This window comes from Leptinotarsa decemlineata, unplaced genomic scaffold (genome assembly GCF_025532065.1).
Source record: "Leptinotarsa decemlineata unplaced genomic scaffold, Ldec_3_MD MMD2_tig00000218_RagTag_RagTag, whole genome shotgun sequence".
Classification (NCBI taxonomy): domain Eukaryota; kingdom Metazoa; phylum Arthropoda; class Insecta; order Coleoptera; family Chrysomelidae; genus Leptinotarsa; species Leptinotarsa decemlineata.
Window position 1 is genome coordinate 5,608,682 of NW_027412545.1, and position 15,411 is coordinate 5,624,092.

The window sequence follows — 15,411 nt, forward strand, 5'->3', positions numbered from 1 at the left end:
CCTAATGTTCCGTTTTGTTCTAATTCATATTGTGAGGCCATTTGCTCATTAAAAAACTCAAGTACTGTATAGTTTGGAAAGCCCCGTTGAAACTAGATGAACTTTGCATCAAGTTTGACAACTTTTATTTTTCAAAATTTGTTTTTAACATCAAAGAGGCTCTTAAAATATTATTATATTACAAAAAAAGAACTTCGGTGACGAGTTTAGTTAAAATAAATGATTTAGTACAGGTGTGCTTAAATTTTGATAAGTAGAAAAAGCAGGAATGCGGAAAAATAGTGAAAATATAAAATACTTATTATGGGTTTGAAACTTGGTGTGTGGGTATAAAATTACAAAAGAAAATGTTTTTATCCTTTGATATTTTTGGATACTTTGAAGAATAATGTCATTTTTCGATGTTTCTTTTTTTAAATGTCCATTTTGACAGGTTAAGGAAATCACGTGACCTATTCTGTAGACGCCATTTGACATCATTTCTTAAGCAAAATCTACTGCCAAAATCAAATTTCACATAAAACGATAAATAAAAAAGTTTCCCATTTGATGCGGACTTTATCGGTGACACTGTATAATACCGAAACTTAATAATTACATGGATAATAATAAACAAACAAACTGTAAAAAGGTTTACATTTATTCGGTTGGCGTGGGTTCAAAGCTTAGGGTGGCCACTTTACCATACCTTCCCCTATCTATGCCAAATGCCAATCATTTTCAGAAGCACTTCACTTACATGGAAACTCGGCATAAAACCAAAAACAGTTTTTAAAACAATAATTTCAGAGTAAACACTATTTTGATAAACACATAAAAGTTATGATAGTTGTTTACGTCTCATTCAGCTCTGTATTTTTCGTCTTCTAGAAGCCAATCACGATTACCCAACAACTTTTCGTTCCAATAAAGGATCAAACTATTCAAGCTCTCTCCACTGCCGCCATACTCCACAGGTAAGATTGTCTTATCGAAAACTTTATGAAAACTATCCAGACCTTTGTGCACTCTCACTTTTCTCTTCATCTCTTCAGACATAAAACTCTTGAAAAGATTTATCATCACATTCAAATAAAACGGAGCGTTCACGAATTCAAACTGATCCGGGGGCAGAAGATAATTTGTCCATCCGAACACCGATCTCTTGACAACACTGGGTGTCAGTGGCTTAGCATGCCAAGCTGTTACACCTTTCATGTCGAATATCGCTATAATACCATCGATCGTGCTGCAGTCATACTCCAAAAAAGTAGTGATATCGGTCAACATCTGGCCGGCTCTGAATACATTATCTTGCGTATGCTTTTTTGGATCGTGAGCACCAGTTCGTATGATGACCACCAAACGATTTTGATACAACTCTTTTAGAGGCACGAACACCCCTAATTTCACAAGTTCCTGTATTTCATCCAAACTGGGATCCCGGTTTCGGTACCAAACTACTTCGTCCTTTTTCATCGTGTAATAGTTGATCATTTTGGTTTTAGTTTTTTCCAAGTCAAAGTGGCACCCCCGCAAGAAAGTCAATAAATATTTGTCTTCCAAACGTGCATGCAGGTTTTGCTTTTCTTCCCCCAACCATCTCTTGATTTCTTCTAATGCCACTGCCTCAGTATTAAGGCCATTCAAATTTCCTGAAAAAAACACAACTTTTTCAGACATGTTCACGATTTCTAGTTCAGATCATGGACTTTATAAAGCAGAGTTCATGAAAGGACAACCGAATATCGTAGACTAGATAAAATGAAGACATGAGTCAACACACTGCCATAAAATCAAAACATTCGTCATCCGACTGATAAAAGTTTGGGTTCATAACATTTTATTTTGGAAACAACAACAGTTTTATATACAAGGTACAATTCATAAAACAATAAAATAACTGTATTCACTCTTAAAAGAAAGAGTAGCGCTCGCAAATTTTTTGTCAATTGGTTGAAAAACCACTTCTCCATTCACGATTAGTTTCTGTTTAGTCAAATAACTTTTTCGTTGTGAGACCGGGTGTAAACAGTTACAAAAAACGAAATACACATGAGAAGAGAATATTATTTAGAATCACATGCAATCAGTTATAGATTTCAGTATTTTAGTTATTAATCATAATTTCTCCCTCCGGGAATATCCTTAAAATCAACATTTGATACATCGATGACATCAGTTCGAAATATCATCTTTGTTTGATTACACAAGAAATACTTGTAGCTCATTATCGTATTCTAGGTCATTACATGAAAACAATGTAAATATTAAAAAAAAAATTATTAAAGTCATTTGTTTTCTTTTTAGAGACTTTTAAAGGATTTTTTTATTTCAATTGTTTTTGTTTTACGATATTACTATTATACCCACCTAGTTCGTCAGTTGGTACTGATCTGTCACTGAGTTTAGTTGAAGAATAAACAGTCCAGAACCATATTTTTCTTACTTTCTATTAATTCAGTTTTTAATTCATATCATGCAAACGCACTCCCCGTTTCATAAATGAATAACTCCAAGATCTATTGTAGAAACAAAGAAAACGACACTATACTTATCATAAAAAGCATATCCAGAATCAAACTTATCTCTTCTAAATGTAACACGTCGTATTCATGATTGAACTCATTTCCTCCTGCTAAAAGGCGATTTGCACATGTGAAATTTGTCTTTTTATTCAAAAAACTACTTCTTTGCTCCTTAATTCTTCGGTGAAAAGTTCTTCCTGTTTAGCCAATATAAAGTTTTGGGCAAGAGCCACAAGTCAGCTCATATATTCCTGATATATCCAACACCAAAATTTTGTCTTTATTGTTTATAATAAAATTACTTAGACTATTATACATTCGGTAAGCTACGTCTACGCATTTTTTTTTATAAAAAATGGGCGATATTATTGGTGGGTGCACCAAAATATGACAATGTCCTGTAGCGGACGTTATCGTATCTTGAATTTGGGTAGACCTGGTTCATTGCTTGTTTTTGTAGTTTTTTGGAATGAAGGGATTCGATGATATCTACCTTATAACTATTGTGAAGCATAATAGTGAATGCAGCTACTTTAGTAAGGGTGTGTTGAGGAATTATGTATGACAATGTCTGTGTGTAAAGGTTTGTGGAAAATTGCAAAATCATGTTTATTATTTATTTTCGTAATACTCGAGTCAAGGTGATATATTGAATCATGTACCTCCCTTTCAGTGGTGAATTTTATTGACAATACAATACTAGTATATTATGCAACGATCATGTAATGATAGTTATTAAGACACGAGCATTAACCGGGATACGAAACGAGCCGAAGGCTAGTTTCGTATGGTATATGCGAGTGCATTGATAACCATTACATGAGAGTTGCATACGCTATTTTTTCTAAACCCGATAAATAATGAAAAACTATAAAAATAATTATAAAATTAAGAAAGAAATGAAAAAAATGACAATAAAAAGACGGCTTGCAAAGCCGTCAAGATCGAAGTCAACTCCTTAGCTCGCTACGCCACGAGGTACCAAGTTTTGCGAAATTAATAAAATATATCATGCATATGTCAAATAGAAAAAGTAATTATGACAAAATAAGTATTTAAAAATATAATGTTAGGTAGATATGTACTTACTTTTATAAATAAGTATATTTCATGGGGTGCTTCGTCGATAAACGTTTTTAATTGTTCAGGTGAAAATATTTTTGACTTTTTTCCAACATATCCTTCGGACTTTCGTTTTAATAAAGCTTGTAGCTTCTTATATTTTGAAATGTCTATATTATGGTTGATGTTTATCAACGATTTTATTATTGAGTAATGTGTCTATATACTAGATGATTTCATAGTTTCCATCAATCTTGAAAATAGGCAATCAAAACATTTTCCGAGAATGTCGAAATATTATTTGTATTTCTCCAGTCCATAAACCGTTGATATAGTTTTTCGTACACTTTCTTAGATTTTTGGGGTAAAAGATTTTTTGTTGCATTTTCTGCTTTCTCCGATATGTGTGGAGGAGTCGATGGTATTCCTTCTATATCGTTGTTTTCAGAAATTTTGATAATATAGGTAGGTAATATGAAAACTGATTTTGACAAACAAAGCAATTAGTTACTTTGGTTAGAATCTAGAACAAACAAAGGAACAGGATTCTTGATTGAAAAATTATGGGTTTCTATTGGTTGATTATCTGTATCGTTATGAAAAATCTGTATCATAATGGATATCATTATGAAACGGATTATGGTCATATAAGTGTATTGTTAGAGTACGGGTGTAGAAAAAATACTTTATGGGTGAATGGAATTGACATATTCGACAAACTTACCTAATTGCTCATCTGTTCCAGTAAAACAGACTAAGATATCATCTACGTATCTATACCAGTACAAGAATCTGTTATTCAACTGATTACTATGGATTTCATTCTCCATGAAAACTTCAGCTAGCAAAGGACTCAACGGGTTACCCATTATTAGTCCTTCACTGCATAAATAAAACTTTTCGTCAAATCGGAAATAATTTTGAGATAGACAATTAGTAGATGAATATGAAATTTCCTATTTTATTAGTGGATTCACATGGTTTTTGTCTAAGAGACGCTCGACCAGTTAAATTGTTTCAATAAGCGGAATACAATATCCTTTATATCCTTTATTATGACTATAATATTGATGGAAAAGTACTCGACAGGGTAAACGAAATAAGACACCTTGAAATTACTTCAGATCATCAACTGAAATTGAAAAGACACTTCAATAATGTTTCTGCAAAGGGAATCAAAATATTAGGATTTGTTCTTTAGTTAGATCAGCACCGGAATATGCCTCAGTTGCATGGTTCCCATATTACAGATGTGACATTGAAAAAATGGAAAAATATTGAAATTCGATTTCTAAAGTATATATCCTTCGATATAAAGACATATTTCAACTTTAATATTATTCACTGATTGATGAGTATTATTTATCGCGGCTTGATATTGATATAGGTTTGAATTTCAAACGACACCACCGGTGTGGTTTGGTTTTGGAATTATGATCAATACTCCGCATTTTTCTTTCCAGTCATAATTATTGTCTTTTTCTGGTACATACTTGAAGAATCATTCCGCAGAATATCGTAGCTTCCTGAATTAAGGAAAGCTAGTGTTTTGCCTACGTAGCCACTTTTATGTCGGTCGGTAGCCGGGCGATTCGACGTGTGTGCTTTGTTCACTCTGTCAATCGGCCGATATGTGAGTCGATGATCCAGCCCCAGGCTGAACGCTCGATTTTCAATTGCTATCGTCCAACCCGTGTGAGGAGTCACACGTTAAAAGGTAAGAACTCGTTAGTCTGTTTGAAGGTGATTGACAATGTTTCGTGATGAATTTCACTAGTTCGGACTTCCATTGTCTATTATATAAAATGATTTGAAATCCCTGAAACAAGTAAAAAAGAATAATTAAAAAAGAATAGTTGAAAATAACAATTATATTAAGCAACAATAAACCTGAAATGAAATGATAGTAAATGATCGAAACGTCGTGAACTAACGTGACTTGGAATCTCTACACTTTTTTATTTTTATTATTTTCTTTTTGCATTCCTTTAATTTTTATTTATTCAATTATTATATTTTTACTTGTAGGTTATTTTACTATCATTTCATTTCAGGTTTATTGTTGCTTAATATAATTGTTATTTTCAACTATTCTTTTTTAATTATTCTTTTTTACTTGTTTCAGGGATTTCAAATCATTTTATATAATAGACAATGGAAGTCCGAACTAGTGAAACTCGTTAGTCCTTAGCTCGCACAAGTTTCGACTTCTGAGGGTTATCATTCGTAGGGCTGCGATAGCTGATTAACGGGAAAAACATATTTTAAAATATAAACATGTAATGCAATAACCGTTCGACCTTTATATGCTCTCGTAAAAATCACTTCATTATCCTTAGCTTTTTGTTTAATTAATTTTGCAATTTTCATTTCTACATTAGACTGAATTTGATTAACAGGTTCTGATTTCATAATATTTGCCGCGACATGTTCATTATAGTTTCTATACCTAAAGATCCTATATATGGTTTTATGTTATAACTAAGGCATTTTTCTAACAATTTAGTTCCATTTAGTGTGAACTTCGTGTCGGATAGATATACAAATCTATTAAAAAGTTTATGATTAGAATAGTTTTACAAACTTTGGGCTTGTATTCTAGTATTTGCGTATGATTGGCAGATGAGGACTGTTTTTTAGTTTACATGAGAATGAATGAAGTGCTAGCAATATAGAATGAAGAAGAAGAATAATAGGTTAGGTATAAATAACAGTACAGGATGAAACACTTCCCCTTTTTTCTGTTGTCATTTTTATGTTATCAGATGTAAGATAGCATGTATTGTAAACGTAAGCAATTGAATATAGGTAGTGTGAAAAGCAAGAAACGAGTCTTGCTTTATTAAAAAGAAACTATCACGATAAATAACATGATCATGCTTTTTATTCGAGATATATGACCGTATTTCATTTCTTCAAATCATTTCTACAGCTTTCTACTCCAGACTCCTCAGTAGGCCGAAATGACAACTGTTTCATGCCTCACCATTGTATATTCAGACGAGAGAGTGAGAGTACTAAACTGAGAGTGGTATTCGATGCGTCGCGTCGTCTATAACTTGATATACAGGGTGTCCCTGGACTTCCTCTTTTCCTCTCGGGAATGTATAGATGGGGTCAAAATATCACCTGTACTTCATATAACTTTTTTTCCTAAAATCCTTCGTTACCAAGTAACGGGCCCTCGAAGTTACAAAATGAAAAATGTTTTTCTTTGATAACTTTTCAAGTGAATATTCAAAATCATCCAAATTTTGGTAATTGACTAAACAAATGAATTCCTTCGATGAGCTTTCATGCAGGAGTCAGTTGTTTTGCTACAAAGTCAGGAACGGACTACCCCCGATGGTCCACACCCCAAAACTTTGAAATGACAGATATTTTTCAATATTTTTCAACAAATTAAGGTTATTTGGACAATTTTATGAATAAAAGTACTCGTGTGGAAAGTCGATCGGAGCAACGAGTCTTGATAAAAATGTAGTTTCACTCGACGACATCAAACCCGCTCGTCCACCATTATTTGAAATGAATAATTTATCAAATAATTATCACATTGGCTCCCCATTACCAAAATGTCAAGAAATGGAAGTTGTCCTTTATTTTCTAACTCACACGTAAATTTTATTGATAGAAATCTGTTATTTAAAAAAGGAAAAGAAATCCTCAGTATTCGATTTTTTGTTATCGAATATCGCGAATACATCATCCACATACCTCAGACTTTTCTTTGGTTTCCATTTCGAATTTTCTCATGAACAGGTAGGGGGACAAGGGGTCCTCCAACCAGAAGCAACACAACAAAGTTTTTGTTTCGGGGTTGAAATTAGATGATTTTAATGTATTTCCACGTGTTAAAACCGAAAGTGACCATAAAAATGATATATTAGCTCTTGTTTTCAAGATATAGTATCATTATATTATATATATATATATATATATATATATATTGATATATATTGTTAGATCGAAGGTTTTTCACGGACAGGAATATGATGAAATGATTCTTCGGGTTTATTCCGTGTGGTGTATTGTCATCCTCGGTGGGAATGAATTTCGCAACGTTTCGACAAAGTCTCATTTGTCATCCTCTGGCGATTTTTGTTAAGTGTTCGGAAATCATCTGACCCTACTCAGATGACTTCTTACTATGTGGGTATAATGATTCTGTTACATATATACCGTTGGTTATTACCTGAATTTGGTACCTGTATGTTTTGGTACCTGAGTTCTTCTTCTTCTCGATATGACCTCTTCTCCCCGTTAAGGTTTGAAATGTTAGATCGAAGGTTTTTCACGGACAGGAATATGATGAAATGATTCTTCGGGTTTATTCCGTGTGGTGTATTGTCATCCTCGGTGGGAATGAATTTCGCAACGTTTCGACAAAGTCTCATTTGTCATCCTCTGGCGATTTTTGTTAAGTGTTCGGAAATCATCTGACCCTACTCAGATGACTTCTTACTATGTGGGTATAATGATTCTGTTACATATATACCGTTGGTTATTACCTGAATTTGGTACCTGTATGTTTTGGTACCTGAGTTCTTCTTCTTCTCGATATGACCTCTTCTCCCCGTTAAGGTTTGAAATGTTAGATCGAAGGTTTTTCACGGACAGGAATATGATGAAATGATTCTTCGGGTTTATTCCGTGTGGTGTACACTTAACAAAAATCGCCAGAGGATGACAAATGAGACTTTGTCGAAACGTTGCGAAATTCATTCCCACCGAGGATGACAATACACCACACGGAATAAACCCGAGGAATCATTTCATCATATTCCTGTCCGTGAAAAACCTTCGATCTAACATTTCAAACCTTAACGGGGAGAAGAGATCATATCGAGAAGAAGAAGAACTCAGGTACCAAAACATACAGGTACCAAATTCAGGTAATAACCAACGGTATATATGTAACAGAATCATTATACCCACATAGTAAGAAGTCATCTGAGTAGGGTCAGATGATTTCCGAACACTTAACAAAAATCGCCAGAGGATGACAAATGAGACTTTGTCGAAACGTTGCGAAATTCATTCCCACCGAGGATGACAATACACCACACGGAATAAACCCGAAGAATCATTTCATCATATTCCTGTCCGTGAAAAACCTTCGATCTAACATTTCAAACCTTAACGGGGAGAAGAGGTCATATCGAGAAGAAGAAGAACTCAGGTACCAAAACATACAGGTACCAAATTCAGGTAATAACCAACGGTATATATGTAACAGAATCATTATACCCACATAGTAAGAAGTCATCTGAGTAGGGTCAGATGATTTCCGAACACTTAACAAAAATCGCCAGAGGATGACAAATGAGACTTTGTCGAAACGTTGCGAAATTCATTCCCACCGAGGATGACAATACACCACACGGAATAAACCCGAAGAATCATTTCATCATATATATATATATATATATATATATATATATATATATATATATATATATATATATATATATATATATATATATATATATAAATAGATAAGTACTCTTTGATCATTCCCATATTGATTTCAATTTAAGAGCCACCGGTATACAGCTGTTTCAGCCTATTGGGCATCGTCAGTACCGGGCAGGCGGTCCTCGATTGAAGACAAAATGAGAAAAAACCAAGAAAGTACTTGATAAAAATAGCTGCGTAAACGCAAGCGAAACATAAGTGGAACCACCTATTGGTGTGACTGCATTAACCTTTCTAGATTATATATATATATATATATATATATATATATATATATATATATATATATATATATATATGTATATTGAGTTGTCAACAAATGAAATATCTCATCACCAACAGTTGGTACACATGTTTGTTTACATAACACCCCTCTCATCAGCTGTTCTTAAGTAGTAAACATAACCTATGTGAGTTTGTCAATTGTACGCACGTGGTTGCTATTGAAATTATCGTGTGAAGTTGATTTTTAAATTAATTTAGGTGCTGATCTGAAATGCCTCGAAAGTGTGTGAATTCTGTCGATAGCTTTTGCTATATATGTGGTGAAATAACATTTAAGGCTCAGAAACGTAAAATGACACCTATCGTTAAAACAGCCTATGAACATTATTTTGGTGTGAAAGTTGGGGACCAAGATAAATCATGGGCTCCTCATATATGTTGTAATTCTTGTTCCGTCATATTGCGAGAGTGGCTGAAAAATAAAAACCGGGCAATGGCTTTTGCAGTACCTATGGTTTGGCGTGAGCCTACCAATCATACAGACGACTGTTATTTCTGCTTAACTCCTCCCATTAAGCAAGGTTTATCTAGGAAGAAAAGAGGAACGGTTAAATACCCTAATCTCCCATCTGCTCTTCGGCCTGTACCACACTCAGACAATTTGCCAGTCCCTTCTCCACCCCAAAACTATGAAATTTTAGAGAAAGGTGATGAAGACTGTTTAGAAGGAGCAACCCATCCTTCTACATCCTATGACCCTGATTTTGAGATAAGCGATAGGTCTAGTGATCCGCACAGAATTAGTCAAGCAGAGTTGAGTGACCTTATAAGAGATCTTCGCTTGTCTAAGGAAAAGGCTGAGCTGTTAGGGTCAAGACTACAACAGTGGAATCTTCTAAAACATGATGTGAAAATATCTCAGTACAGACAGCGTCAAAAAGATTTGCTTCCTTTTTTTGAGAAAAAAGAAAACCTCGTAGTTTGTCTGATGTTAATGGTTTGATGGACTGCTTGAATTTGGATCACACTCCATCTGAATGGAGACTGTTTATAGACTCTTCAAAACTAAGCTTAAAAGCTGTACTTCTGCATAATGGAAATCAGCTACCCTCTATTCCTATAGGTCATGCAGTTCACATGAAGGAAACGTATATAAATATGAAAACACTTCTCCAATCAATCAAATATGAACAACACAAGTGGCACATCTGTGGTGATCTGAAAGTCATTGCTATACTCCTAGGAATGCAATTAGGGTTCACCAAGTACTGTTGTTTTTTGTGTCTGTGGGACAGTCGGGATAGAAAATCTCACTATAAAAAAATGAACTGGCCTACACGAGACCTAAACCCTAATGAGAAAAATGTAGTTTACGAGCCTCTTATTGGGCCTCAAATCCGTGAAATCGTAAATGATCCTGCTTTTGACATGATTTTAACAGGAAATGAAAAAAGGGCCTGGGAAGCCTTTAAGGGGGTTGTACATGGGTTTTTAGGTAACAAAAGAGATGATAACTTCACAGCATTGGTTAAAGAGCTTCTTCAAGCTTACCACCAACTTGGATGCAACATGTCCTTAAAAATTCATTTTCTTCACTCTCATCTTAATTTCTTCCCACAAAACTGTGGAGCTGTGAGTGACGAACATGGAAAAAGATTCCATCAAGACATTGCCTTAATGGAACAGAGATATCAGGGCCGTTGGAATGAAGCAATGCTTGCAGACTACTGCTGGTCTGTATGTAGGGATGCTCCAGAAGTGTTTTATAAAAGACAAGCTAAACGACAGCGATCTTACAATGAATCGGATGGACTTAATTGAAATTTGGTGGTACAAACTTCTTTTATTTGTCAAAACACTAAGAATAATGTTTTTTTTATTAATTTTGTACTTAAAATATTCTAAAAGAAACATAACAATATTGTTTTATGTACTTTCACTTTTCACGTATAGTATAACTACTCTTTAAGATTAAGTACTGTGTATCTCAAAAACCAGAGCTAATAAAAATTTTTCATTGTTATTTTCGTTTTTATCACCCCAAAATTAGTAGAAATTGACTAATTTAGTGTAGGAAACATTCAAAAAATATTTTTTTGTTGTGTTGTGAATCATCGGATCAAATCGGGGAGGTAGACCTGCTAAAATTATCTCACCGATGAACTCGTCTTTCAACGGATTACTGATATGGGCTAATTTTTGTGATGTTGACAATACTTCTGGTCAAGACTGCTGAAATATTCTAACTTCATGCGAAAGCGGGATTTTAATAATCCTAAACATCGAGTCCCACGCTTCTCTTGCTGATTTCGCTGATATAACATTAATGTGACAATTGATTTTCACATTCAGACAGATGGTGGCTGAAGCTTGTTGATCTTTTTCGAAATCTAATGTAGCGAGGTCATTTAATGGCTCAACCCAATCCCAAAGATCCATTCCAATGAGAGTCATCCTCATCATAAACTTCCAGGTACTGTAGTTGCTCATACCATTAAGTTTTGGTTCTATATTCGGAATTGAACCGGAAAACACCAGATGGAGTACTTGATACATATTCACTTTCGTTGACCATGACTGTTTCACACCTTAACTTTCGAACTTCTCAATTAGTAAACGAACGGTACTATTTATAGATTTCACTTAGTTTTGGAGTACTGTGCCCATAACCTGTTGTAATTTGGGAATAAAGGTCAAGGGTAATTTTCATGTTACAGGTTTTTTTACGTTTTATTTCAACAACTCATCCCATAACAACAGACAAAATATAAAACATATACAGTGCATTTCTTTAATGTCTCCCTCTTTTATTTTTTGAACGGGTCAACTCAAAAAATTGAAATTTGGGATAATGAAATTATTGCATGAATACTTCATTTTGATGTAAAATTGACAGATGAACCTTTCAAGATGGCGACTGACGAATAATTTACAACCCTAGAATATTAAGTTATTATCTCCACCTACTACAAAATGGCAGAACACCATCCTGAAGACAAACACATTAATATCGATATTTCTAGAAATATTCTTTTTAAACTGCCATATGGCAATTCCACCTACACGATAAGGTTAGTTAAGTTATTTTTTGTTCATAAAAACTACAAAAAATGTCAGTACGACAATGAACACCATTGTTCAGTTCCCATTTAGTTTTCTAAATTGACTCTAAAATAGTCAATTCTTGTCCATTGGAAAAAAAAATTGAAGCGATTTTTATTTACGATACGACGCGTAACTTTCACGAGACCGAAAGGATTTTCAATGAACGTTTTACGAATCGTCCTATCTGTAGAAAATATTTGAGGGAACTTGTATCCAAATTCACAACTACCGGTCGTGTATATAACAAAAAGTCCCCAGGTCGTCCGTCCATTCCAGAAGAACAGCAAGTGCAAACAATTGGTGAGATGATAGTAAATCCTGAACAGTCTACTTATTCCGTCGCGAATGTTTGTGAGGTGTCTCTTTCTACTGTGTGGAGACTTAAAATGGTTCACCAATTAACTGAAGATGACCCTGATCGAAGAACAGAATTCTACGAAATCATGACGGAAACCATTGCAAGGCATCCTACCTATCTCCACAATATTTGTTTCAGTGACGAATGTACTTTTTTTCAAACGAAAATATTCACAGACAAAATTGCCGTTATTGGACTGACACCAACCCTCACGTTTTCCGGGAAACACATACCAAATATCCAGAAAAAATTAACGTTTGGACAAGAATATTGGGAAACCATTGTAGGACCTCTATTTATTGATCAAGATTTAACGGGGAACTGTATTTGAATATGCTGGAAACTACTGTTGACCCTCTCAATACTGAAATCGTCGACGTGAATCCTAATGAATTCGATATGATGGAACATGATGGAACACCACCACATCACTCCAGACAAGTAAGAAACTATTTAAATACTACTTTTCCCGGTCCTTGGATTGGCCGTCGAGGTCCTACAGAATGGCCAGCCCGCTCGCCAGATTTGACACCTTTGGACTTTTTTTACAGGGCTATTTGAAACAAAAGGTGTACGAAACTGAAACTGCTTTAATATTGGATATGCGGCAGATAATAATGAATATTTGTAGATATATTGACATTACTGTGTTCGGCGTGAAATATCGGATAGGCTGTTCATATGTCAAAAAGTTCAAGACAACCATTTCGAGCATTTTCTGAACTGACCTCAAGCTTATTGCCTCATATTATGTAGTTAAATGTCAATGTATTCAGGTAATTATTAAAAGTACCGCCATTTTGTAGTAGTTGAAGATATTGACATTATATTCTAGGGCTGTGAAGCATTTGTCAGGAGCTTCAAAAAGATGTTTCACAAGACCTTCCTTTCCATTTAATTTGTTTTCCCCAGATGGCGTCCAGTCGCCATCTTGAAAGTTTCATCTGTCAATTTCACTTCAAAATAAAGTATTCATGAATTAATTTCATTATCCCAACGTTCAATTTTTTAGGTTGACCCGTTCAAAAAAAAAGGGGGTGGGGACATTAAAGAAATGCATTGTATATATATTCATCGGTTTATTGAAAACTGTCTCAAAAAAATTTCTCTCATCTCACATTTAGTGAAATTCATTAAGCTACTCTCTCATCAAACATATGCCAAACAAGTATTTAGAACTCATTAATACAGTTTTTTGTATAGTGTATAGTGGAAATCATAGAATAAACTGTATTAATGAGTTTTATTATAGATTTTCATCAAGTATCGGCCAGTTCTATTCAATTAATAGTAGTTCTTGGTGGTACAGAGTGTTCAAGAATGTATCTACCTCAGTTTATTATCAAACAATAAAATAAGTCACAAATACGAGTAAGCCATTGAGCCATTGACGAATTTATTAGGAGAAATCCGAAGCGTATATCCATACTGGACGACGACGCTTTATGAAGTAAATGAGTTTTTTCGAGAAACTGATTTCGTGAATTGCCAAAAAGGTAGGGGCAAATAGAAAAACTGATAATGAAATATTAACAGCATTTCACAAAGGTATATGATGTACTGTAAGAAATATGTCCAACGATTTAAAGTCCAAAGACAAACGACATGTGTCTAAAATAAACTTTAAAATGTTACGGAGAAGGTGTAAATGATACATCCTGTACATGACCGTTTGGGAATATTCCAAAGAACTTTTTCGAATAAATCATCTGATAAAGATTTGCTGGATAAGAGATATTAATTTGGCTTCAAGCAAAAATATTCAAGAGGATCGTAGTGATACACCCAGTGAACATCACTGTTTTGAATAATATGGAAAATATTGGTGTCTTAGGTTTCGATCAATTCAAAATTATTTTCCTTGATAAAAAATGTTGAATGTGTTTTTCCGGAATCATTGAATTTTGATCCTAGTTAACTATGTTTTTTTCGTTAGCGAATATACGTGTTTCGAAGCTCTATCTGAGAACAAAATAGTTTTTGAAAAGGGCTTCAAGCAAAAAATGAAAAAGGGTGGTCTGAGTTGAAGTCAGACACATTGTATTGTATGTTTTGCACTTATCTCATTCACTTCTTTTACACTACACTTCAAGAACTTCCTTATTTGACAAAAAAGCAAATATGGAAATTGATCGAACCTATACCTATTACCGACTATTGAAATCAATACGAGCATTCTCATATTACCTGAAGATAAAGGTGACTCCATAACAACAGAACTAAACGTTGTATTATTGTACTGTGACTAAACTATGAAACAATCTTAACACGCGTAACGTACTTATCTATTAGGAAGGAGAGATAAAACATGTGGAAACTATAATTCACAGTGACCTTCAATACAAACGGAGAGATTCACACGTACATTGAAATGCAATATTTTAATTTTAAAGCGGTTGAATATAAACGTCAGTTGTCAGTAGCGTAACTATCAGGAAACCTGAAGTGTTTCAGGATTACAAGGCATGACTTCTTCGTTCTCGCTAGTATAAAAGATAAGATCTGAATATGGACTGGGTACTTGATATGGGCCACCCTAAAATTTTCTAAACTACAGCTATCATATATCTCTGCATAGTTCAAACTGAACACTTTGCTCAACTAGCAATTGAAGGCAACGTTTTGGCCACACTAAGTGTGACAAGTAATGGCTGATGATTTTGCAATTTTGTTCTG

At 34.3% G+C, this 15,411-nt stretch overlaps 1 protein-coding gene across 1 annotated transcript; it reads right to left on the reverse strand.

The window, feature by feature from the left end:
• Positions 1 to 619: 619 nt before the first annotated feature.
• LOC111514193 (retinol-binding protein pinta-like) lies at positions 620 to 15,088 on the reverse strand. Its single transcript, XM_023170434.2, has 2 exons — positions 14,923 to 15,088; positions 620 to 1,634 (listed from the first exon to the last, which is right to left on the reverse strand). The coding sequence occupies exons 1-2, from the start codon at positions 14,942 to 14,944 to the stop codon at positions 841 to 843; spliced, it is 816 nt and encodes a 271-aa protein (XP_023026202.2). The 5' UTR covers positions 14,945 to 15,088; the 3' UTR covers positions 620 to 840.
• Positions 15,089 to 15,411: the final 323 nt, after the last annotated feature.